Raw genomic sequence first — 27,632 nt, 5'->3', positions numbered from 1 at the left:
TACCTTGCTTTCGTCCACATTCCTGGTAACATCCTCAAAAGTCCTTTATAAGATTGATCAGCATGTACAAAGCCCTGCTGACTATCCCTAATCAGTCCATGTCTATCCAAATACTCATTTATTCAATCCCTTAGAATACCTACCAATAATTTTCTCACTACTGACATCAGGCTCACTGGCCTATAATATCCTGGTCTTTTAAACAGTGGAACAACCTCAGCTATCCACCAATCTTCCGGTATCTCTGCTAGGGCCTCTGCAATTTGTGCATTTTCCTCCCACAGGATTGAGGGAACACCTTAGAACATAGAATAGTACAGCACAGTACAGGCCCTTCGTCCCACAATGTTGTGCCGAACCTCAAACCCTGCCTCCCATATAAGCCCCCACCTTAGATTCCTCCATATACCTGTCTAGTTGTCTCTTAAACTTCACTAGTGTATCTGCCTCCACCACTGACTCAGGCAGTGCATTCCATGCACCAACCACTCTCTGAGTAAAAAACCTTCCTCTAATATCCCCCTTGAACTTCCCACCCCTTACCTTAAAGCCATGTCCTCTTGTATTGAACAGTGGTGCCCTAGGGAAGAGGCGCTGGCTATCCACTCTATCTATTCCTCTTATTATCTTGTACACCTCTATCATGTCTCCTCTCATCCTCCTTCTTTCCAAAGAGTAAAGCCCGAGCTCCCTTAATCTCTGATCATAATACATACTTTCTAAACCAGGCAGCATCCTGGTAAATCTCCTCTGTACCCTTTCCAATGCTTCCACATCCTTCCTATAGTGAGGTGACCAGAACTGGACACAATACTCCAAGTGTGGCCTAACCAGAGTTTTATAGAGCTGCATCATTACATCGCGACTCTTAAACTCTGTCCCTCGACTTATGAAAGCTAACACCCCTTAAGCTTTCTTAACTACCCTATCCACCTGTGAGGCAACTTTCAGGGATCTGTGGACATGTACCCCGAGATCCCTCTGCTCCTCCACAGTACCAAGTATCCTGCCATTTACTTTGTACTCTGCCTTGGAGTTTGTCCTTCCAAAGTGTACCACCTCACACTTCTCCGGGTTGAACTCCATCTGCCACTTCTTAGCCCACTTCTGCGTCCTATCAATGCCTCTCTGCAAACTTTGACAATCCTCTACACTATCTACAACACCACCAGCCTTTGTATCGTCTGCAAACTTGCCAACCCACCCTTCTACCCCCACATCTAATTTGCCTCAATACAGCAAACACCTCCGAGTAAATGTAGATGCAAAAAAAAAACCTATATAAGATCTCCCCCATCTCTTTTGGCTTCATGCATAGATTACCATCCTGATCTTCCAGTGGGTCAGTTTTGTTTCTTACAATCCTTTTGCTCTTAACACATTTGTCGAATCTCTTGGGATTCTCCTTCACCTTGCCTGCTGGAGCAACCTCATGCCCTCTTTTAGCCCTCCTGATTTCTTTCTTAAGTGTTCTCTTGTACCTCATTTGTTCCTATCTGTTATGTGCCTACTTTTTCTTCTTAACCATGTCCTCAATATCTTTTTTTAAAAAAGTTCCCTAAACCTGTTATCTTTACCTTTTATTCTGACAGTCACATATAAGCTTTATGCTCTCAAAATTTCACTTTTGAAGGCCTTCCACTCACAGAGAACAACTTTGCCAGAAAACAGCCTGTCCCAGTCCACACTTGCCAGATTCTTTCTGCTACCATCAAAATTGGTCTGTCTCCAATTTAGAAACTAAACCTGAGGCCAGACCTATCCTTTTCCATATTTACTTTGAAACTAATGGCATTATGATCACAAGGTGCTGAGAGTGTTTCCCTACATAAGTTTCTGTAACCTGCCTTGTCATATTCCCTAAAAGGAGATCAAGTATCGCCCACTCTCTCACTGAGCCTTTTATGTACTGATTAAGGTAACTTTTCTGATCACATTTGACAAACTCTATCAGTATGGGAGTCCCAGTCAATATGTGGAAAATTAAAATCACCTACTATAACAATATTGTTTCTTGCTGCAGTCTGCAATCTCTCTACAAATTTGCTCCTCTAAATCCTGCACTCTGATCATACCTTTCTTATTCCTCAGTTCCACGCATAAAACGTCACTAAACAAGTTCTCCAGTCTGTCTTGTCTGAGCACCGCTATGACGTTTTCACTGACTTGTAATGCCATCCCTACTCCTTTCATCCCTCGTGTCAAGAATAACGGAACCCTGAAATACTGAGCTGTCAGCCCTGCTCCTCCTGCAACCAAGCCTTGGTAATGGCTACAGTATCATAATTCCAAGTGTTGATCCATGGCCTGAGCTCACCTGCCTTTCTTACAATACTACTTGCATTGAAATATACACAACTTAGAACATTAGTCACACCATGCTCAGACTTTTGATCCCTGACTTTGTCTGAGGTCTTAACAACACCTGTCTGCACAGCGTCACCATACACTGGTTCCCATTCCCTTGCAACTCTAGTTTAACTCTAAATACATTAAGGCCATTTAAGAAACACTTAGATGGGTACGTGGATGTTATAAAACTAGAGGGCTATGTAGGAGGGAAGGGATAGATTGATCCTGGTGCAGGTTAAAAGTTTGGTACAACATTGTTGGCCGAATCTGAATCTAGACAGAATGATTTAAGAAATTGCAGTTGATGCAGATGCTTTCCATGTGGTTGAAACTGATGGAAGCTATAGACAGTAGGAACATTTCATTTGATTTCTCAGTTTAGATTAAGATGAACATGTGGGTTGGGTGATGTTGGTAGGTTGTTAGAGTAAACTAGATGAATAAATATGCAGTGAAAAGCTTTGAGAAAAGGAGGACAAAGATTTTGGAGTTGATGTCCGAATTTCTAGGCTCTATTTATATGGAGTACGGTCATGCTAGAGAAGTTTTCCCAGATTGCTGCCAGGACAGCCATGTGAGCAACCATTAGGGAAGTTGGATTAGAACACAGGAAGGTGGAAGAAGATTTAAATGAGGCATGTACAGTTATGGGCAATTCAGATAAGAAAGACCAAGCAAATAAGCAGAGGTAATAGCTTTAAAGAAATTGGTGGATGAATCAGAGAGACTTGGAGATGTGGTAGGGGGAAGAGGGAGAGCTCCCATGTTCAGGTCTAGTGCTAAACATCCAAAATGGTGGAAGAGCCAGAAATATGTAAAAGGGCCCTTTCTGGTCTGTGTCCCTTCAGGTTCAGATCACGTGCCTGAAAGTGGAATTAGCTCTGTTCAGCAAGCATCAATACAATTGGCAGAATAAAACTCAGCCCACATCCTAATTACCTGGTAACTCCAGACCTTCCCATTGAGAAGCACACTGAGCATAAAGACCAGGCCTGGGCCTCTACGGCGCCGTGTAAATTGACTAAGAAGCTTGAATGGAAAGGCCAAGCTATCAATTTTCTTCAAAGTACGCAGTTTCAGATGCTCTACAAGTCAGAAGGATCATTAATCTATGAAATACTATCTTTAAAATAATGACATTTTATTAGAAATTCATTCACCATTTTATAAAATAAGAATCTATTTGGCGTTGCCAAATCCATATGATGATTACCATATAAAGACTATGCCACACATGGCAATGGGATGTGTGTGTTCTTTTGACATTCTGAAGATCTCCTTAAATAATAAATGTGGTATCTTTGACCTGTTGTGACTAGCAACACACACAAAATGCTGGAGGAACTCAGCAGGCTAGGCAGCATCTATGGGGAAAAAGTACAGTTGACGTTACAGGCCGAGACCATTTGGCAGGACTGGATTTAAAAAAAAAAAGATGAGCAGATGCTCATCTTTGGATTTCCAGCATCTGTATATTTTCTCTTGTTTGTGAGTTAATGACTAGCTTTAGTTTTTATTCCTGTGGGGTTCAGTCTTTGAAATCGTGTGCTGATTGTTGGAGATGGTCACATCCTGCCTGAAACTGGAATGTTCCATAGTCAGCAGTGAGATTCTGTTTTAAATTCGGTACAGGGAGAAGTGAAACGTGCACTCTCACTGTTCTCCTCTACATTCGCTCCCTCAGCACGACAGGTTGACATCTGACCTCAGTCTTGTCCTGTATATTTATATGATCTGGATTTCAATGACAAGAGAATGACCAGATAATGTATCACAATAAATTCCAGGTGTTGTGTTTGGGGTACAGATTCTCTCCTCTGATTTCTGAGTCTTTACATTATTCTGGCTGGTAGTTCAATGAACAGAATTAATTTGATAACACAGAGTGAGCAAGGCCTTGAGTATTTTATCATACTAAATGCAATGATTAAGTTGGTATACATTTTAATAACAATTTTAAAGTTTCCTTGCAGCTACAGTATTTCTGTGTGATATGCATACTGTTACTGTTAGCCACATTGAGGGAGTTGCTGTTTGATTTTAAAATCTTAAAAGATTATGTTTTATCAATTTGACACAGGCACTGGATTTCTGTCATTAAGTTTTATCTCAGGACTTGTCCCTTTTTGATCACCTACCCTCATATCATCTTTGGCTTATGTCAATCGTTTCTTTGTCTGATTTATAGTCTGGTTAAGCACTGAAACAAGGTAATGTGAAATGCCTTATAAGTACATGGAGTGTTTTTGTTCCCCACTTCACTTTCTTTTTCTCCCCCAGGTGTTTTTTATTATAATAAATTTGTTCACTTCTTTCAGTTGTTGCAGGTGGTTGAAGTGAGTACAAGAGATGTGTCTGGTCTTCATGATAAACTTGACCGTAAAACCAACGTTGATTTTCATAACCATAGGGCACAGGAGGCCTTTCTAAATCAGATGAATGATCTGTTCACTGAAATGCAGACAAAAACTGACAAAGCCCGTGTTAGGCAGTGGGGAGTGCTAGATTGTTATGCAAAGTCAGTAGGTGAGTTTTGGATTTCAAATCTTTTTTTTTACTTAAATTCATAAGTGGCTGCTTCTTACAAAATAAATCTTCTGTCCTTCATGGCTTAAGTATGTAAAATTTTTTTTTCAGGTGACCTCGTGGGTGCAAATGTCCGTGCAATAACTTCTGCCATGTCATCAACGGCAGCTGCATATTCAGCAATGAAGGATGTGATATCTTCTGAAGTATCACAAGGTCTTCAGGAGTTGTTAAAACAAGAGAGTATGACTGAGCAGTCACTAAATTGCATACAGAAGGCACTGGTAAGTTCCTACAAAGAGTGGAGGAAGGAAGTAGTAGTTACAATGTGGCAGAGTTTGTTTCACAATCCTCCCTTTAGTACTTTCTCCAAACCTCCTTTCCAGAACAGACTTTTCGTCCTGGAATGTCTGGGGAACTTTTGTTTCATTCAAATGCCTCCTCTACATGGGTCTAACAGCATTGGCTGACCATTCAATCATATCATCACGTAAAGTGTAGTTTTGGTTACACCCTCCTCCTTAATGAGGTTCCACAGATTGTTATGAGATAGTGATCAATGTCTGAGCCACCTATAGATGGGAGAGCACCAAATCACTGAGAGAAGGCAAGCATCTGTTTTTGGTATAAAAAGATTGTCGGAGTTGCAGCCCTCTTTCCAATACCTTAAAAAGCAAACATGTTTTTTTTTATTTTCCCCACTCACCTCACTGTTTAGAAAGTTTCAGGTGCCTGAAACTTGATCCTGTCCTTTTTGAACACTAAGTCGGGATTATCCAAGCATTGTATCCCTGCACATAATTAGATTTGTTACTATTATACAAATGTACTAAATGCAGTCTCCTTCAAGCCACTAGACCTAGAAAAAAATAAAAATACACATTTGTTGAGTAAGGAAGTTTGGCCAACTTTTCAGGCTGAGATTAGTTTAGCAGGGCTTGTGGAAAGGAGTTATCATTTAAACATGCTGCTCTTGTTTCACTCTTCCAGGGAGCTGCACAACATTCATAGCCATACATTGTTGGAAGTTTTTTTTAAAAATCATTTCTTTTTTTCAGCTGTCTTTTCTTTTGTCTGAATATGAATTGTCTGTGCATTTTCCTCCCAAATGGAAACAAATACCATCTTTTCCTGTGTTGGTTACAGTGACTGAATCTGTGTTATTTCAGGGCATATGCATAGTACTGTATTTGGACTGGAGAGTGCGAGAGAACCATGTTGGGAATGGCAAGAGGGAAGTGCAACAGGAGGGATGTGGGACAGGTGGCAGAGGAGGAGTGCCAGCGGCAGAGGGAGGCACAGGTGCAGACACACCCAGCCTGAGATACCAGGCAGTGTTATTAGATTCCAAAAAACTGGTTTATTGATTATTACAGAATGTCTCTCTGATGCTTCCTGCTCTCTCCCCTTTCTCTTCCTATTTTTTCAACTAGGATTCCCCTCTCCCACTCACAGTCCACCATAGAGATCCTATATCAGATGAGGTTGATCATCACCCACATGTTTTTGTGGCAGCAGGACAATGCAACGCATAAAATTATTACAGTACTGTGCAAAAGTCTTTGGCACCCTAGATATAATGTGTTTTTATTCTCTAAGACTTTTGCTGAGTATGTAGTTTTGGAGTGTTTTGATTATAAATCAGTCGCTCTGCAGATTTGTCTGAATGGTCTTTTAAGAGAGCTTAGAAAAATAGAGGGCTATGCAGTTTCTAGAGCAGGTTACATGGTCGGTACAACATTATGGGCTGAAAGGCCTGTAATGTGCTGTTGATGTCTATGTTCTACTTAGCTGAATCAACATGTTTTTGATCCTTTTTTATCTATGGTTAATTAGCATTTGGGGCTGGTAGATAATGGAGTTGTGATTACTGGTTTTATCGTTTATAAATGTTTTTAAGTCTCTCTTTGTTTTCAGGTTGACCACAAGCAAGGAATGGAAAAGAAGTTCAAGCAGAATTTAAAGCCCATGATTACCAGCATATTAGAACTGAATAATTGTCTCAAACTGAACTTTGAGACATATTCTGGAATGGCAAAGAAGGTGACTAATACTTTGTTCTGCATCTGTTTAATAAAATGAGATTTTCTCTTTCTGTCTTCACTTCTCCCTAAAAAAAAATAAAGATATTTTTGCAGATACTGAAAGCTTACCATTTTGGAAATATTCTTGCTGCTAACACACCTATCGAAGGAAATTTATTACCAATGTACGTATGTTACCATATACTACGTTGAAATTCACTTTCTTGCAGGAATTTATGGGAAAATAAAAGAAATACAATAGAATTTATGAAAAACTAAGCATTAAGGCTGACAAAAAACTAATGTGTAAAAATAAATAATACTAGAACATAAGTACTTAATATTAATGATCAATTATTTCAAAGGTTTCAAAGGTACATTTAATGTCAGAGAAATGTATAATATACATCCTGAAATGCTTTTTCTTCACAACCATCTACGAAAACAGAGGAGTGCCTCCAAAGAATGAATGACAGTTAAATGTTAGAACCCCAAAGTTACCCCCCATCTCCCCTCCCTCCCACGTGTAAGCAGCAGCAAAGCAATGATCCCCCTCCCCTTCCAGCAAAAAAAAAGCATCGGCACCCACCACCAAACACTCAAGAAACCAAAATGAAGCCAGATCATGCCACCGAGTTTGTTTATTTTATTTTATTTATTTATTTGCAGCAATGCTGCTTTTAACTGTGCTGTTACTTCATGTTTCAGATGGAAGTTATGAAAATGGAAACCAATGCATTTTTTAGTCAACACAGCAAAAGACTTAAGCAAATGCAAGAGAGCACTTGCAGTGCTCTGGGTGTAATCCAAAATGAGAATGAGGAACTGAGGAAAGAACTACAAAAATCACAGGAAGACATGATTTCAAATCTACAAACACAGTTTGATCTGTTAGTTCATCAAACTCAGAAGAGTTTTAATAGTCTTCTAACTCAGAATGGAAACGTACAACATTCATTGAATACGCTTCAGGAAAATGTGCATTTGTAAGTACCTGGGTTGCACCAATCACTGTTCAGTATTTCATTATTATCAGCCTTGTAAAAATGCACAAGTTTGATACTTCGTTTTGATTCTGACAGCAGCTTTCATGCCTGTTTTAAATGTTGGAAATTCTCAAATTTCTTTAGAGTTTTACTCTTTAATAATTTGAAGCACAGTTCCTCACTGATGCTCAACACTGGCACACTTCGGTGTGTGCTTAGTTCACAGCTCTACTCCCTTTATACCTCTGACTGTCTGGCTAGGTGTAGCTCAGATACCATCTATAAATTTGCTGATGATTGTCCCACCTCACTATCAGGTATGAGTAAGCGTGCCCGATGAGGGTCACCAGCTGGGGAAAAAAACAGACGGTAAACCGCAACAGCACGTTAGTACAAGGGGGTTTTATTTAGTGCCAGGAGGAAAAAGTTGCTGAAAAGTTGTGAAGAAAAAAAATATTTAGAGGTACACAAATGAAAAACAACATGCATGTACAAACATGTACAAATATACAGAGGCTTTCTCCAAGACACACTTTGTCTTTAACTTTCCAATTTAACTATTCACCGACCAATAGCTCTGACCTCCACACCTCCAAGTGGTCACCAGTCCCGTGACTGAGCAAGAGATGATAGGGGTGCTGCTCTCTGGGTGTTGATGTATGCTGGGCCAGCTGTGCTGTGACCAGTCCATTGGCGGGCTCGTGTTCTTGGTCCCAGGTACGAACACCCCGCAGCAAGACCTGCACCAGCTGCTTGAGGATGATGAATTCCCCAGTCAGGAGAGGGAGGAGTCAACATGCCCACTCCTCCAGGGGCCTCCCCCATTTCCTGGCCAGCCATTCGAACCACAGGAGACGATTCTCAGTACCTTCTCCCCCTTGGAAGGCTGGCATCTTGGTTTCTGACCGGTAGGCGAAATATCCACGTCTTGGCTCAGATGAAAGAGAGGGTGCAGGCACCGGTTGCTGGGAAGGCACCTGCGATGTCTGTGATGGCTGGTCCTGCATACCTGGAGGCCCAGATAACAGCGCCGGCGTGCTCTCCAAGGTGACTGGAGACACCACGAACCTTGGAGTTCCCAATGCACTGGGTGCTCCCGGGTCAACACTTGTCTCTGGTGCTGGAGTCCTACACAGGCTGGTTCGTAGCTCTCCGAACACCAAAAGAAGTTTTCTTTCTCCCCTGGGCCTGCTGTGTGGAGACTTTGCCTTCTGGTCAGAACCCAAGATACTAGCCTTCCAACAGGGAGAAGATATCGAGAATTATCTGCTGCGGTTCGAACGGCTGGCCAAGACTTGTGGGGGAGGCCCCTGGAGGTGTGGGCATGTTGCCTACTCAGCCACAGATGAGGATAGGTCCAGCTGTTATCCTGAGCTGAAGGAGGTGAACCTGGCAAAATTTGACATATCGTCGGAGACTTATCGACTGAGGTTGCGGGGGAGGTCTGTGCCAGCTGATGAGGCCAGGCGTTCATAGCAAGGAAGAGATGGGGGAATTCATCACCCTCAAGCCGCTGGTGCGGGTCTTGCTGGGGGGTGTTCGTACCTGGGACCAAGAACACGAGCCCTCCAATGGACTGGTCACAGCACAGCTGGCCCAGCATACATCAGCACCCAGAGAGGAACACCCCTATCGTCTCTTGCTCAGTCACGGGACTGGTGACCATTTGGAGGTGTGGAGGTCAGAGTTGATGGTCAGTGAATAGTTAAATTGGAGGGTTAAAGACAAAGTGTGTCTTGGAGAAAGCCTCTGTAGTTTTGTACATAGATGTTATTTTTCATTTCTGTACTTGTGAAGGAAAAAAAATGTACAACTTTTGCATTTTTTTTCCAACTGGTGGCCCTCCTCGGGCTTGCTCACACCTGATAGCGAGATGTGACAATGATACATCATTGTTGGTAGAATCTCAGATGGAGACAAGTAGGCGTACAGGAGCAAGATAAACTTGCTAGTTGAGGGGTGTCACAGCAAGAATCTTGCACTCAATGTCAGTAAGACGAAAGAGCTGATTGTGGACTTTGGGAAGCGTAGGACGTGGGAACGTGAACTAGTCGTCATAGAGGGATCAGAAGTGGAGAGAGTGAGTAATTTCAAGCTGCTAGGTGTCAAGATTTCTAAGGATCTAACCTGGTCCCAACATATCGATGCAGCTATAAAGAAGGTAAGACAGCAGCTGCATTTCATTTGGAGTTTGAAGAGATTTGGTTTGTCAACTAAAACACTCAAACTTCTATAGATGTACCGTGGAAAGCATTCTGACAGGCTGCAACACTGCCTGGTATGGGGAGGTGTGTGGGCTACTGCACAGGACCGAAAGAAGCTACAGAAGGTTGTGAAATTAGTCAGCTCCATCTTGAGTACTAGCCTCCATAGTACTGAAAATGCCATTAAGGAGTGGTGCCTCAGAAAGGTGACGTCCATTATTGAGGACCCTCATCAGCCAGGGCATGCCCTCTTTTCACTGTTACCATCAGGTAGGAGGTACAGAAGCTTGAAGGCACACACTCAGTAATTCAGGAACAGCATCTTCCCCTCTGCCACACAATTCTTAAACGGACACAGAACTTGTGAACACGACCTCACTTTTTTAATATATTATTTCTATTTTTGCACCTTTCTTAATCTATTCAATATACATATATATACATGTTTGTTTATCTTTCTATTTTATTATGTATTGCATTGAACTGCTACTGCTAAGTTAACAAATTTCACAACACATGCCAGTGATAATAAACCTGATTCTGATTCATTTGCCTTTACCATTTGGCTTACAACAAAACTTACTTTATAAAATCATCTGTTTTATTTTCTAGTCAATCTGCAGATGTTATGGATGGTGCTACTTCTCAACAAGAGAATCTTGTCACTTCTTTAGATGGTTTTGCAAATGAAATCAAAAATGCGTCCTGTGAGGGGATAACAACTGCAGATAAGTTGAATGTTGAGTGCCAGCAGCTTGGCTGTAACATGCAAGTCCTTTACCAGGAAAGCAGCCAGTGGTGTGAATCAACAGAGGGCACTGTTGACACGTTAAGTCAGGATCAAGAATCTTTCTTTGACATTAACAAAAGGCAGCTAAGGAACTTGGTACAGGTAAGTGTTTATACTGTGATTCCTTCCTGGCCTGCTTCACTGTGTCCAATCTCAAAAATCATCCCAATTCCCTCTTATTAAAGGTTGTATTTTGGAATGAAATTTTAAATAAAATATGTACTTTTAAGGTATTGACAATTAGAATGAGATTAATAAGAAAATATACCTTTTTTCATCATCTAAGAATCTGAATTTTACAATAGCTTTGATCTGCTATTCAATATTTTATTGTAACTAAACTTGTAAGGAATGGGTTGACATTACTCTGAAATTGACCTATTCTAAATTGACTATTGCAAACAAGTCAAAATATATTGTGGTCGTCTTTTGCACAGACTATGAATGAGAATTGTGACCCCCATGTCACCAAGATCACAGAAGAGTTGAAAGGACAGTGTGATGCAGAGGAGTCAATACTCTCCACCATACTTCAACAAGTTAACAATGATAAAGGGGAAATGACACAATGCTTAAAAGAGTTGACTGAACTAGAACGGGCAGGATTAGAACATGTTTCTAACTTTTTAAAAGATGAGCTCCGACAGGACATTCCCACAGGTGAGATTAAATTCCTTTACTCAGTAAATGTAAATATTTTAAACTATTAAGAGTGGTGGAGGAGAAAGTGTCTTCAATGAACGAGATTTTTGATAAAACTTAAGTTCCTGCAATTTTAAAGGGAATAAAATGGAAAATGCTGAAAACATTTATTAGGGTAGGCAGTATCTGTGTAATGTGGAAAGAGTTGAAGTTTCAGGTTCACCACCCTTTGTAGCTAAATTATCCTCTCTAGCCATCATCATACTAATAAAATATTTTGTTTAGAATTGTGCTGATTATCTGTGAAAGTAACTTGCTGGAACAACTTTTCTCAACTGAATATTATTTATATTGCTGTACATGGGAGTTAAAAAATTTGGAGGTCACTGAATTGCTGATAGTCTAGAAATGATAAAATCTTGCAAATATACGATGCCTCATCTTTGTATTAAGTACCTTGAATACAATAACTTTAATTAGCACAATGGGCTCATGAATGTTTGAGACGAATGTCCGGTTGGACTGCTCACAGTGACTTTGGCAGAGGAGAACTTCCTGTTTTATGGTTTTACTTCGTATTTTACAATCTTTTATATTTGGCTTTTTAAAATTTAAAGCCAGCTACCCCTGACAAAGTAGTACTATACTGGAATAGATCCTTGATTTATAGATTGCAAAGCTGTCATTGTTTGCCTTGGGTTTTACTATACCAGTGCTGTCCTGCAACAGAGCAGTAGTCCCTAGGCTTAATGTAAAAGAAACTAGTTGTGTGGCCATTTCTTCTGACAATGTGTCTTGGAATACTGGAAGTACATCAGGCTCAGTACATCAGTACATCAGTGCATAGAATCATGCTGCACTGAGATAACTGGCTGGGATTATCTGCTGCCCTGGGAACTGTTTCTTCTCAAGACCATTGCACCAACTGGGGCATAGGCTGCCAACAGCTGCTTGCCTGAATCTTCAATCCTGGGCAGACTTTCAAGATGGCCCCACGCATAACCAGTCATCGATCCCTCCTCTCCCAGGGATGAGGTCTCAGGAGCTTCTGTTGGTGTTGCTTTGGCTCTGGGTTTTTACGGGATGGGGTTGATGGCCCTGAGCCCAATTCCCCCTCCCCCTTTCTTAGCCGGGCATGGGACCGTCCATGGGGGAAATCTTGGGAACTGTTTGGCAATAAGTAATAGTGGGTGGGGTGGTACCATTTCATTGAGACAGAACAGGTATGATTCTGCCCTGGTGACAGTTGCTTTTTAATTTGAGGTACCACTCCAAAGCGGAGAAACTATCCATATCCACACGCCATCTCCAGAACAGAGCCACGCAATGTCTTAATTGCTCAGCACAAGATCCAACAGCAGGAACTGCAGAGTTCTCTGGCTGCTGCCATGTCTATCCAAGAGGAAACCATTCCTGAGCAGGTAAGGTGTCATTATAAAATGGCTTTTTGAAAGCACTAGCTCAGTCACTTACAGCATATTGTGATTAGTGATAAGTTAAGAACAAAATTCTTGTTTAGTTTGCACTGATGTAGTAAGAGCAATGGTCTGATGGCATGTGGGTGTGGTCCCAATTTGTGGCTCTATAATTTGGTCTTGATGTCACTGAATTAGATCCTCTTTTTGCTTTTTCTGCATTGAATAATCTTTCTATTATCTCTGATTATAAGTCCATAAGATATAGGAGCAGAAGTAGGCCATTCAGCCCATCGAGTCTGCTCCACCATTCAGTCATGGGCTGATCCAATTCTTCCAGTCTTTCCCACTCCTCTGCCTTAAATACATCCAGTGATTTGGCCTCCACAGCCGCTCGTGATAATAAATTCAACAGATTTACCACCCTCTGACTATAGTAATTTCTCTGCATCTCAGTTGAAAATGGACGCCCTTCAATCCTGAAATCGTGCCCTCTTGTCCTAGAATCCCCTACCATGGGAAATAAATTTGCCATATCTAATCTGTTCCGGCCTTTTAACATTTGGAATGTTTCTATGAGATCCCTCCTCATCGATCCCTCCCCTTTGATCAAGTGGCTATCGTAGTCCAGTCTTTATCAAATATAGAAATAGAGGCCAGACATTGACTTTATCTAATGTAGGAATAGAAACAGAGCTAGAGTTCCACAACGTCTTCCCTCCTCCCCAAAATAATTGAATGGAAATTGGATGCAGGAGGTTATTTAATGCTCCAGACTGTTACAGTCTCTGCAATTTTTTTAGGTACTTGGCCCCATATAATTACTTCGATGACCTTTATCTGTTCTATGTAGTCCAGTCATTAGATTAGGTTAGCCCTGTTTGCCACCTCAGCAGTATTTCAGGCCGAGAGAAAATAAAGAATTTCTGTACCTCTGTTCATTTATGGAAAGATTCAATCCTTTTGATTTTTCCACTCCAATTACTGCAAAAGAATTTTAACTGTCCTCGCAATAAATTTAGTGGCTGAAATCCAACTTCCATTCCATTGTACCTCTACATGGTGATGACAGCTCGCCTGAAGACATACTTAAACAAAATATTTTTATTTGTTTTCAATTGTTGCGTCCTTGAACAAATAGAAAGGTAAATTACAATTTTATTTAAAATTTGCTTGATGGATTTAACTAATATTGTGTGGACCTTGGTTCAGTTGGTGTTTCCTGTGCCACATAATGTTAGGTGGAGGTAGAGCTGTATTTAAGAATTGGCCTTTTTTCCAAGCAGGCGTAGTTTGGAAGTGCTTTAGTGTATACTTTTTTTTAATTGCCACAAATTTTAATGTTTAGATTTTAATTTGGATATCATATTGTGGTTAATTTCAGGACACTGTGGAAAATGAACAAATGAGCACAAGTTATGAAAGTTCTGCCAGTGAGAAGCTGAGTAGTGAGGATTTCTGCCATGGTGGTGGTGCCCCTTTCTTCCAGGTAATCTGTTCAACTTGTTACTGGCTTCATTTTCCTTTTTAAGAAAAAGTAACAGGACCAGCCCATTTGTCTCTTATAGGTTGCTGCATCATTCAGTAATACCTTAGTTGTGTCAGATGCTGAACTACACCTTATTGTGCCATCTTGTGAGCCCTCAATATCTAAAACCGATCTGACCTCCTCTCTATTTTCTAATAGTGTTCTGTACATAAGTTAATCTTGTGTTTTGAATGAAGAAATGTGGCTGATCTTTAACTGTGAGACTGACCCTCTGAGATGTGGTCTTTCCACCTAAGGGGATTATTGTCTAGTAAATATCCTGTTATACCCATTTAAAAAATAATCTTAGTTTCAGGCTGAGGTCCTCATAAATTTAAGGGATATTGGCTTACTCTACACAATCATTCGACAAATGTTTCCCAAGAATCAGTCCAATTAATCTTCTAATGCAGGTATATCCCTCAATAAGGAAAAATCAAACGCATCGCTCAATGTATAGTCTCACTAACATTTGACTCCTATTTTGCATCTTCCTTGCAGTTTGTACGGAAATTTACAGTTGATGCACTCATCTAAGCTAACGATATGAAATTTTATGGCCAAAAATGATCTACACCCTGCCAAATTAAATTATCTATTTCTCCCTTCTGGATACTGACCATTTTTACTAATTGAAAATTTGTTTATATTTTTCTGCCTTGCCCCACCCATGCATGTACTCTAATTGTAATATCCTCTCAGGTGGCACTTTGACTGCAGTTTGGAAATTCAGATCCAAATACATTACATCAATCTCGATTACACCCCACCCCCGTCTATTTCAGAAATGTCAAACTGAATTTATTGTCATGAGCATTGGTGCAATGAAAATCTTACGTGCAGCAGTATCACAGGCACATAGCATATATAAGCAGCATTCACAAGGAAAAGAAGCAACCCAATTATAACACAAAAAAAGTCAATTTTAGTGCAAAATGGTCACAGTGTTACTAGCCTGTACCAATCAGCATTTGCCAGTTGGTTCAGTGGTAGCTGTAATGATTGCCTGGAAAGTGGGGATCTTTGGATATTGCCACCTGAAGCATGTAGCTGTATAATAGCAAATTCTTTGGATTTTTGAAATAAAATATTCAAGTTAATAGTCCAAAGCATCCTGCCCCTAATAAAAATAATACCAGCAAATAATGTTTTCCCAACTGTGTATTTGAGACTATCTGGTCAATTGTTCCCTTTTTCTAGCAAATTCTAGAAAATTGGAAAGAATTCGCTACTTAAGATCCAAAGAATGGGTCATTAGTCATGGGATCTGTTGCCCTCAGTCCTTTTTAATTTTTGTAGAAATATATCTTGGATAATTTCTCCACTGCAGATGATTGAGTTTACTACAATTAATTCCTCTTTCTTTGTAGATAGTTGGTTCCCAACTATTTCTGAAAAGTCCTTTCTCTTCAGCTGAAAGTACATAAAGTACCTGTTTAATATCTCTCTTTCTTGGTTACAGTTTAAGCTCATCTTTTCATTTTGCATATCCATAGATGCTCTTCATAACATGGATTGATTTAATGCCTGGTATTTAATTACACTCATCCTGCCTTAATGCTGTATATTAATGAGACTCTGGCCACTAACTAGAAAGAAGCAAAGTTATCTTAATTTTTGTAGTAAATTGAACATCTCGTTATTTTAAAATCAAAGCATTTTTCTCTGTGTACAGCAAATTAATAATTGTATTTATTTTCTCCTTTTGTAGCACAAGAAAGGCCACAAAAAAGACAAGGAAAACAAACATACTGCTAATGTTGACCAGTCAAAGTCCGTGGAGGACAATTCAATAGCAAAATCTAAATTACCACTTCGGGTGCATAATTAATATTGCTACATTTCTGTCATTTTAACTGTGTCTACAAATCAGGATTTGTTTTGTTCTTTTGGATTTTGCTATTTTGTTTTTCAATGCTTTGAAATACTAATTTCTCTGTATACCGTATCACTCAGTCCTTGCCTCGTTGTTGTTCATTCAATCAATAAAATTTTCTTTTAATGTTCTTTTCTGTTTAAGCAATCTTCCTGCTCTCTGTCCCAATACAACTTCTGGGTTGTTTAATTTTGTATCTGAATACCAATTTTTTTTTTTGGGTATGTACTTGAAGAAATAAATGCTCGAATATTCAAACAATCTCCTGTGTAAATGCAATCGACTGTGTGTGGTGAAATTTCACTGTCATAGGTGTAATTTTTAAACAAAAATAAAGTAACAGGACTAGAGCGTCATTGTCTATAACTCTACTCCGCACCTCTGCCAAAAGGAGAAGGACCATGCAAAGGAGCACGGCAGTCTCATTCAGCAACTAAACCGATTTCGAGGGGAGCAGACACAAAATGCTGCAGGAACTCAGAAGGCCAGGCAACATCTGTGGAAAAGAGTAAACTGCTGACGTTTGGGACCAAGACCCTTCATCAGGACTGGGGGGAAGAAAAAGATGAGGAGTCAGAGTAAGAAAGTGGGTGGGTAGGGGTAGAAAGGAAGAACCACAAGGTGATAAATGAAAACTGGGTGGGGTGAAGTAAAGAGCTGGGAAGTTGGTGGAAGAGATACAGGGCTGCAGAAGGGATAATCTAATAGGAGAGAACAGAAGGCCATGGAAGAAAAGGAAGGGGGAGAAACACCAGAGGGAGGTGTTGGGCAAGTAAGGAGATATGGTGAGACAGGGAAATGGGATTGGGGAATGGTTTGGGGGGGGGGGGGAATTACCGAAGTTTGAGAAATCGATGTTCATGCCATCAACTTGGAGGTGACCCAGATGAAACGTGAGGTGTTTCTCCTCCAGCCTGAGTGTGGCCTCATCGTGGCAGTAGAAGAGACCATAGACTGACATATCAGAATGGAAATGAGTGGGCACTGGGTGATCCTGCTTTTTTGGCAGATGGAGCAAAGGTGCTCAGGAAGCAGTCTCCTAGTCTATGTCGGGTTTCACCGATATACAGGAGGCCAGATCAGAAGCACCAGACACAGTAGATAACCCCAGCAGCCTCACAGGTAAAGTGTTTCCTCACAACGAAGGACAGTTTGGGGCCCAAAATGATAATGAGGGAGGAGGTGTAGCACTTATTCCACTTGCAAGAATAAGTACCAGCAGGGAGATCAGTGGGGAGGGATGAATGGACAAGGTTGTAGCGCAGGGAGCAATTCCCTGCGGAAAGTGGGGGGAGGGAAAGATGTGCTTGGTGGTGGGATCCCACTGAAGATAGCAGAAGTCATGAAAAATTATGTGCTGGATGTGGAGGCTCGTGGGGTTATAGGCGATGACAAAAGGAACCTCATTCCTGGTGTGGGAGGATGGGGAGAGGGCAGATGTGTGTAAAATGGAAGAGATGTGGGTGAGGGCAGTGTTGATCGTGGAGGAAGGGAAGCCCCTTTGAAGGACATCTCTGTTCTGGAATGAAAAGCCTCATCCTGAGAGCAGATGTGGTGGAGACAGAAGAACTGAGAGAAGGGGATGGCATTTTTTACGACTGACAGGGTGAGAAGAGGTATAGTCCAGATAGCTGTGAGAGTCTGTGGGTTTATAAAATGTGTCAGTAGACAGACTGTCTCCAGAGATCAAGAAAGGGGAGAGGTGTGTTGGAAATGGATCAAGTGGAAGTTGGTTGATGAAATCGATGAGCCCAGCATAGGTGCAGGAAGCAGCACCAACGCAGTGGTTGATGTATCATAGGAAGAGTTGGGGAGTGATGCCAGTGTAGGCTTGGAACACAGATTGTTCCACATAGCCAATGAACAGGCAGGTGTTGCTAGGATCCATGCGAGTGCCCATGGCATGAAAGAAGTGGGAGGAGCCAAAGGAGAAATTGTTCAGGGTGAGGGCCAGTTCTGCCGGGTGGAGGAGAGTGATAGTGGAGAGGAATTTGTTTGAGGGGGAATCTTTTACCCTTGTATATTGGTAAATACCTGGAATACACTGCCACACAGAGTTGGAATCAGATTCTGACAGCATTTAAGAGGTGTACTGATGAACAGCTAAATCACTGAGGCATTGAAGACTATGGGGCAAATGCTGGAAAGTGGGATTAACATGAATGGGTACCCAAAGGAATTGGTGGGCTGAATGGCTTGTATTTATGCCCTGACTCTGTCCATGTTGTGGCACTGTGCAAGAAGAGCAATGGGGTTTGGGAGGTACCAGAGAAGCTGGAAGGGTCCTCCTTGGAGTGGAAAAATTTAAAGGAAATGTTGTTTAAGACCAAGTTATGAGAAACTTGTTGAAAGCAAATATTAGTAACATGAAGACAGCAGATTTAAAGTAATTGACAACAGAGTCAGTGAATTTGATCTGAATATTTTTAATGTGTTGTAATTTATTGGTAATTATACTAAAATATGGTGGAAATATTAGTAACTTAAGGGGAATTGGATGAATACTTGGAAAAAAAGTTAATATCCTAGGAAAAGAGAAGAATGGGATTTATTGATTTTTTTCAGCTAACTGGGACAAAGATGTATCTGCCTCCAATAACATTCAATAATTTCATTTACACCAAGGAAGTAGGTATTCATCATCATCACTATGTGCCGTGTTGTATGACGTGGGTGATCATTATCTATTACCATAATTGTTCTTGGCATTTTTTTCTCTAAAGAATTGGTTTTCCATTATTGCTTTATTCTGGCCAGTGTCTTTACAAAACGAGTGACCCTAGCCATTATCAATACTCCTCGGAGATTATCTGCCTGTCGTCAGTGGTCACATAACCAGGACCTGATATATGCACAAGCTGCTATACGACCATCCACCACCTGCTCCCCTGTTTTCACTGACCCTAGTAACGGAGGGGTGGGAGAGAAGGAGTCAAGCAGGTGCTACACTTTGCTCAAGAATGACCTGCAGGCAGCGGAGGGAATGAGCGCCTTACACCTCTTTTCATAGAGACTCAGTCTTCACCCCGCCAGCCAATGGGTATTAGAGAGGTGAATTAGGACATAATTCTAGATGGCACTGCTTCAGCTATTATACTTTATGGCCGCCAAACAATTGATACTAGAACTACAATCATCACAGCGATATTTGATTCTGCGCTTCGTGCTCCCTGGAGCACAAATTGATAATAAATATTAAAAATTTAAATTATAAATCATAAATAGAAAATAGAAAAGGGAAAGTAAGGTAGTGCAAAAAAAAAACGAGAGGCAGGTCCGGATACTTGGAGGGTACGGCCCAGATCCGGGTCAGGATCCGTTCAGCAGCACACATCAAAGTGATGTGTGTTGCTTGAATTTCCAGCATCTGCAGAATTCCTCGTGTTTTGGTTCAGCAGTCGTATCACAGTTGGAAAAAAGCTGTTCCCAAATCTGGCCGTAACAGTCTTCAAGCTCCTGAGCCTTCTTCCGGAGGGAAGAGGGATGAAAAGTGTGTTGGCTGGGTGGGTCGTATCCTTGATTTTCCTGGCACCACTGCTCCGACAGCGTGCCGTGTAAAGTGAGTCCAAGGACGAAAGATTAGCGCTAATAATTTTGCTTGAAAGCGGAAGATACATTTAGTGGTCAACAAATCTTAACAATTGAAAAAGATTGTCTCAAACTATATATCTGTATGGGATACATATTCCTATTTTCTATGAATGCGGCATCTATGTAGGGTTGGGTCATCTCATGTTCTTTTCACTTCCGTTAGTTATCCAACCGCCCCCCCCCCCCGGGATTCTTGAATACTTTTCCATTAATTTCATGCTTTCCTCATTCCAAGCTCTTATGAGATTCTAGTTCACGAATTTCCAAACTTCAGTTAAATTTCCCGAGAGTGTGTGTCCCGAAGTTTCAGCGTTTTATGGTACATCTGAATAAAGCACTCTGTGACTGAGACTCCAGTCCTTTCACGTTTGTTTGCCGATCTTGACTTGTTTTTCGGTGTTTCCAGTTTATAGTGACAGCCCTGCAGTGCTGTTGGCTTTTGCTGACATCGGTCAATCTATATAGACTATCTTTCAGGACTAATCAAACCGCAGTTTACAGATTGCAGGCCGCTCTTTCTCAGTTCATTTGCAGCTCCCGGAGATTCACGGTAAATGCTGCAATTTCGATTTCATTAGCTTTGTCAGGATTCTTACATTCAAACCACTTTATCCTCTGAATTTAGCCCCATCTGCTGGTGTGTATCTGCCATAAGATCCTGCAATGTTTGCGTTGTCTACGTACCACGATATCAGATTGTGGAGAATATGGATGGTATGCTTTTAAACTCAACGCAAGACACATGGTCTGTATAATGTAACACTACCAGCACACTTATTATTTAGGGTAATCGTGACATTGTACAGTACTTCTACACACAGTGGCCACTTTATTAGGTACAGGAGTGGAACCTGGCGTGGTCTTCGCCTGCTGTAGCCCATCCACTTCAAGGTTCGACATGTTATGCATTCGGAGATGCTCTTCTGAACATACTGTTGTAACGCGTGGTTATTTAATTTACCGTCGCCTTCCTGTCAGCTTGAACCAGTCTGGCCATTCTCCTCTGATCTCTCGCATTAACAAGGTGTTTTCACCCTTAGAACTGCTCCTCACGGGAGTTTTTTTTTACTTCCATTCTCTGTAATCTCTAGAGACTGTTGTGCGTGAAAATCCCAGGAGATCAGCAGTTTATTAGATACTCAGACCACCCGGTCTGGCGCCAAATATCATTCCACGGTCAAAATCACATTCCTTCCTCATTCTGATGTTTGGTCTAAAATAACAACTGAACATCTTGATCTCTGAAGTGAACCTCTGTATGCTTTAATTCAATGAGTTGCTGCCACTTTGGCTGATCAGATATTTGCATTAACGTTTGTACCCAATAACGTAGCCACTGGGTGAATATTTAAATATATAGTTTTAAAAACTTAAGTTTTAGACCAGATCATGAAAATTCCACCCTTTGCTAAAGATGGCACTGTACTTAATTTTCAAAACAATGAATATGAAATGTGCAATTTCACCAAGTCTGAAATTTTGTCAGAAACGTATGAAATTTCACTGTCTAAAATCTGAATTTTCACCAAGTGAAACAAATTTTCTGCTTATTATTGACTTTGAGTTGAGGAAAAACAACCTAAAGGCAATAAAGTTATGCCAGACAGCCAACCGACTTGGTTTTGTTAATTTAGTGGAATGTCATTCATGCTCAACGTTGTAATTGTAACAGAGATTTTGCTAAGAATATATAAAAGTGGCTGCGATTGTAGATCCAGTAACACAAAACCAGGCAAGTAAAAAAGTAAATTGCAATCTCCACATATTGTTAAGTATACTATTGACCGATGCCACACGTAAGAGACTGGTAACCTGAATTTAGTTCTTATGGGAGTTGTTGTAATGTAACATATTCTGCAAATGAGGAGATACAATTGAGGAAAAAGAAACAAAATAAACGCTTTGTGTTAAAGAACAATGAATACAATCATTCTGAAAAATCGGCGTGCAAAATGTAAGCAACTTTAAATAATAAATGTTAAAATTGTTTTTGATTTTAAATTATCCACCTGACTCAGCCTCCCGTTCCACTGGGTGAAGGTAAAATCATAGAGTATTTATATATTTGCTCGAAACATTGCCGCCACCGAGACAGACGCCACCCACGCGATTTCCTTGCTCGGATCCCTGATTAACTCATCGATCTGTTATTTGCAAATATTAGTTCTTTGTATTTTATCTCTCCAAATTAAACGTTTATTTTTCTCCTCTCTTCTCTTGACAGCTTCGTGCTGTCTGATAGCCTTTGTCTTCGTTTTGTCAAATACAATGTTTATCAATCTGTTCATTAGATAATAATTGTACTGTCGCGGAAGGAGCTGGATGAATTACGGATACTGTAGCATTCGCACGTCTGTAACTACTTTTTGAGACCCAGATAGCTCAAAGCAGGAACACGAAATAAACCTTTATTCCTTAAACCGCTCAGCCGAAAAACAGTGCAACCAGAGGCCGACTATTCTGAGGGATACTGTACCTCTATCGGCCAATTCAGTCCATCGTTCGATTAAATTCCAAATTGTTCTGAAGAAGAATATAAGTAGTGGTAATAAAGCCACGGAGGGTTCTGCATTTCGTACTTAAAATGATTCAGTCGGTATTAACAAATGCCAATCAATTTCACCCTTGAGGGCTCTATTTAGTACTTAATTAATTAGGGATTTATTTTAATAGCCTCTTTTGAAATGGAATGTAATGTTTCACTATGGACGCCAGTAGCTTAGATCTTCGATTATTCGTGATGCATTAGTTTATGAAACATATTGAAGTGATGCTACTTCAAATAATTAGCCATTGCTACACAGATAAAGTGTGCAAACTGACCGCTCTGTGTAAGGTGCAACTGGCATCGGACTTGGACGAAATACAATTAAGCATTCTTGTTCAGAAGTATATTTTTCTCCCAGGTATTTCAGACGAGTTGATGCTAGATGTACTTCAATGTGTTTAAAATATACCTACTCTACAGTTCACTGATGATAGTCATTAAGTACTGTACACGCTTAAAGGAACATTATGCATTATTGGGACGTCCTTTCAGCTATAAATGTTAACATCCCAAGTATTTAAAATTCAAGAGGAATTCTAACGATTACACTGAAGTGCAGCACCCCGCTGCACTTCACTTTTACATAAAACCAGCAAAACTGCACTGCAGTCTTTTCTGTGATTAATTCATAGAGTGTTGACGTCTTGAATAGTTAACAACTTATGGGTTATTATTTCTTCGCGAACGCTTATGAATGTTCATTTTCGTTTCCAGTCTTCCAACTCTGTCCGCAATGTATTAAATCAAGAGTATATACGACGATCTCGTATGTATCCTATAGAAATCTATAGTCCAAAACTCGAGTTCACTTTAGGTTTTTAATTAGAACAACAATTCAAATGTAAAGAATTTATTTGCTTGTGCGTTTTGAAGGTCAACTACACTTGCATTTTGATAGAAATCCAATGACTTGACTCTGGTCACGGGAACAGGCCGCTCGGCCCATCGGGTCCGTGCTGATCATCAAATACCCGGTTTCATTACTATTACACCCGTTCCATTTTATTCTCACCATTTTACCGCCACGAAGTCACCCGATAGTCTTCGTTCAATCAATCGCCTCAAGCCAGAAAGCATCACAAGAACGTAAGCCGCAGCAATTCGGTCTTGGAAGTCCGCTCACCGGTCACTCCTGATAGTACTTGTAAACAACAGGAATTCTGCAGATGCTGGAAATTCAAGCAACACACATAAAAGTTGCTGGTGAACGCAGCAGGCCAGGCAGCATCTCTAGGAAGAGGTACAGTCGACGTTTCAGGCCGAGACCCTTCGGCAGGACTAACGAAGGGTCCTGTACTTGTACTCGTTTTTGTTACGATAGAGTTTTGTGGATTCGTGCCCTGGAAAGATCTATCTTCACCGCTGTTCTTGGCAGTAAGCATTAATCCGAACACCCAGATGTTGTCATGTCTCAGAACGTTGAGTGGGGCTTGTGAACTTTCTACAGAACAGTATTTACTGTAACAATAGTATCTCAGTGAGAATAAGTCAGGAATCTACATGGTTCTATTAGGTTTTAAACAAATCATTTTAGATTGACGTTTATATTGATAGGTTTGCATGAATGTTTGGTTTGGCAAAATACTTCATGAAGTATGTACTCCAAAGTCTTTTTTGTAAGAGTGCTGAAACCTGATTAAGTGTTGACAATGTATAACCGTACTCTCTCTACATTTTACAATGCTTCACGTGTTATATGGCCCCCAGCACTCTTCCATTGAAAATAGATTACAGTTATCTTTAAGAGGTTGATACAACCTCACTTAAACACCGGCGTGTTTTACCAGTGGCGCCATCCTGACCATCCATCGTCCTGCCGACTTGGAATCTTCATCACGAATATTCTCAGGTCTTTGATTTGGAAAGACTTCAGTACAACTTATTTTATCTGTCAAGAGTTGTTCTAACGTAGGTGTTAATTACGGCACCGACGGGGGGGGGGGAAATTATGGAAATTATGGAGTGTTACAGAGCGTTCTTTATTCAAATTGATCCCTATATCCAAAACTGACACTCGAAACAATATATAAGTGGACAAAGTTTCAAATATCTGGTGACTACATGATACGTTGTTCAGGTGAACCAGTCCAGTGACAACATACGAGGTGACTATTGCAAAAATCACTCATCAAATCGTGGCCAGTTCTTAACTTTTCGCCAGTACACACACACACACAAAAATTAAATTAATATAGTTCTGATAACTCGAGTTGGTACGAATGGGCGAAAAGCGTATTTATCAAATACAGGTTACAGGTAAATCCACTGTTAAAATCTTCCAAGTTCCACAAACTTCCGGCAAGACTTTATTACTTCTGTACAAATCGGGCCAACAAGCTATGCTTTACTGTCATTTGTATCTGCGTGCTCGCTTTCTGCATATGAAACAAGCTTAGGCGCGGATGCTAATGGAGGGGTACTCTGAATAGAGATGTACAAGACGACAAAAACGGAGACCATCGTATTTCAAAATGATTTCAATGATTGGAAGAGATGAGAGAAAATGGGAAGGACAAGTCCACAAAGGGAATTCAGGACTCGACAACGGAGGGTACTTGAGAATAGAGTACACGCGACGGAAGGCTCATTACGAGGCAATTTTTCGTAACAGCTCAATTGCTTTTAAGTTAACTGCAGTTTTTAGATGTCTTTACATTTTCCATAACTAATCTCTTCTATGTAATGTTGCTTCTCAAGTTACTCATTTGAAATCGATTGAATAGATAATTGATATTGCTGCAGGTATCAGCGGGAAATGAAAAGAATGGGGTTGTGTGCATGTGATGGGGAGGAGTTCCATTATACTACAACATAGTTTATGATTCCGCTCATAAGAGAAACCTTTTCACTATCGTAAAATATTAATCGCTGTAACTAAGAGTCCAAGAGTGATCATGTCAAATATATGCATTTCAAACCAACCTCTACATCCGTTGTCAAATGTGTTAAGACTTTACGGTATTTCTGAATTTCTTTTGCCATTTTTCGCTCGGGCAGCACGCGTGGATGAGGAATAGCCTCAGCAATCCTATTTTTTATCCATTGTATATGCAATTTGATAAGAAAAATATCTCCGTCATCACAAGGCGAGCAATAAGCCACGAGGCCAATGTGGTCGGCTGCATTAGTTGAGTCATTTAACTAATTAAGTGATTTGATTGCATTTATCAATGTATTGTCTGATATAATATGATCACTATTGAAAGCACGCAATGAGACTAACAGCCATCTGTGATAATCAGCAGATTAGGCAGTTACTATTAACTACATCAAACCCAAGACAATGGCCGAGTTAAAAGAATCTCAACGCTTATTATCATCAATTTAACGAAGCTCTGAACAGACGATGCAATGTTCGACAAGATTAGTCCTGTACCTTTCAAATTGCTTTGTTTCTTGTAATCTACAGGTTACAATTGGATTACAATTTACAAGAGGATCCGCGATTATGTGACAATAAAGGGTTGCAATATCGGTCAATCAACTCGTTCTTAAAACGTGTAAATAATCATTTTAAGAAAAAGACAAGATTGTAATATACAAGAATTGCTGCGTCGTTTTACTCGTCAATTTTTTTTCTGCACTGCCTTCAGTCATATACTAGAAACCAAAGTATTGATATGTCGGAAGAGCAAAATCGAGTTATAATATTCCCATTTAAACCTGTTGACTGTAACGTACTTATATATTTTGCACTAAGCCAACAGGCGGAGTGGAAGGAAATAGTCTTGCGCGCTCTTGCTCAGAAATAACCTCCAAGCCTCAAATGTGTTGGCATAATGGAAAATAGGTTTCTATCTGCGCAGGGTTGTGGAAGTAATACTTGAAGTAAATTTTCTTCCACGTTTAAAATATTGCACATGACATTATGAAACTAAATAAACCATTTTAAAAATCAGTAAATAATGTCTGATTGTTTAAAACATTACTTGTTCTCCATTCCTACCAAGTGGTATTTAACACGTTTCTTTGTCAAATTAAACTTAGTTTGTGTTTTCAGGTACCTAGTATAAACTGAACAAATACGAAAAGGAAAAGAAAGCTATGGTGTTAAAACTACTTGATTATACGCTTAACAGCGGTTTCACAACCGATCCTTGTAATACACATTCCCGTGGAAATACTGCCATCCATTAATGGAGAAGTGCGAACACTGATTTAAAATGTTGATTGGCTTGTACAAGTCTCCTTCCCTAAACCGATTTGTTAGAGGGTGTCTGCTGCATGGCCGTTCAGGGTCCAGAATGTGAATGCTAACATGATAAAAATCTCCTCGGTGAACAGCAAACAATGTTGATTTTCAGTATTACTTTGAGCGGGCCAGGTTATTTCCCCCACAAGATGGAATGATTAGCTCTAATAAAGAACATATTTTGTGTTCAAACTATTGGCACTGATTACTTAAACGATAAAAAAAAATTTAATTTCCAATGTTTTAGGATCATTTTCTCTCGGTCAGTGATGTACTTCGTTTTATTTTCTTTCCCCCAGTTTCAAAAGAAATCCTGGCGAGATCCGTCAGAATCTTAGATCGCACAGGAATGTTTCAGCGGTAGCACCAGTTCAAATCCTGAGGACAGCTGCCCATCCTACTTCGAGTAGTACCGGGTTTTTTTTTGTTTTGCATCATTACTTTTATACAGTTGCTGCCGCCATCTGCAGGGGTAACCGATACTGGAACATAACCGGGCGAACCGGAGAGCTGGAAGGCCTTTTAAACTGTTTCTCTAAACGTGAGCCTTAGAGGGGGAATACTTGTGGGTACAAGTTACTAATGTTCGCATATTAACCTAAATAACCTAAAAGGCACTTTCAGGGAGTAAGCAGTTGTTGTACTTGTTGGTCTCTCATGCTAGGTTCTACTCTCGGCTTTATAGATAGCTAGCTACACAGCTCGCTTTGCTGACGTTTACCTGGGACAATACATTCATCACCCTGCTCTCCCATTTGAAAGTGGGACCCCGCACAATGCGGCTGCGCAGTAGAAAAAGGGGGCGGGTCAGTAAATTAACCTTAGAGCGGCGGTCCTTCAGCCAATCACAGGCGACTATTGATGGAAAATTGACACATTTCCCTTGGTCCCGCCCACGCCCTTAGAAATCAGTGGCTGGCCTGAGTTTTGATAAGTTTAAGGAAGTTCACGGTGGGAA

The 27,632-nt window shown here is 40.5% G+C and overlaps 1 protein-coding gene across 3 annotated transcripts in view; it reads left to right on the top strand.

Annotated features, from left to right (window-relative positions):
- Window positions 1–16,678, top strand: part of kif11 (kinesin family member 11) — a 78,735-nt gene extending 62,057 nt beyond the window's left edge. For all 3 annotated transcript variants that reach the window (XM_063071187.1, XM_063071186.1, XM_063071188.1), the window contains exons 15-23: window positions 4,671–4,878; window positions 4,990–5,162; window positions 6,796–6,921; window positions 7,611–7,888; window positions 10,705–10,984; window positions 11,320–11,542; window positions 12,788–12,945; window positions 14,324–14,428; window positions 16,179–16,678. In XM_063071187.1, coding sequence (XP_062927257.1) covers window positions 4,671–4,878; window positions 4,990–5,162; window positions 6,796–6,921; window positions 7,611–7,888; window positions 10,705–10,984; window positions 11,320–11,542; window positions 12,788–12,945; window positions 14,324–14,428; window positions 16,179–16,298 — 1,671 coding nt within the window. In that variant the 3' untranslated portion in view covers window positions 16,299–16,678. The remainder of the gene's footprint in view (window positions 1–4,670; window positions 4,879–4,989; window positions 5,163–6,795; window positions 6,922–7,610; window positions 7,889–10,704; window positions 10,985–11,319; window positions 11,543–12,787; window positions 12,946–14,323; window positions 14,429–16,178) is intronic.
- The last annotated feature ends 10,954 nt before the right edge of the window (window positions 16,679–27,632 follow it).

Source organism: Mobula hypostoma, chromosome 19 (genome assembly GCF_963921235.1).
Source record: "Mobula hypostoma chromosome 19, sMobHyp1.1, whole genome shotgun sequence".
Classification (NCBI taxonomy): Eukaryota; Metazoa; Chordata; class Chondrichthyes; order Myliobatiformes; family Myliobatidae; genus Mobula; species Mobula hypostoma.
Note: the sequence above shows the minus strand (reverse complement) of the source record. Positions and strands in the feature narration are given on the sequence as shown.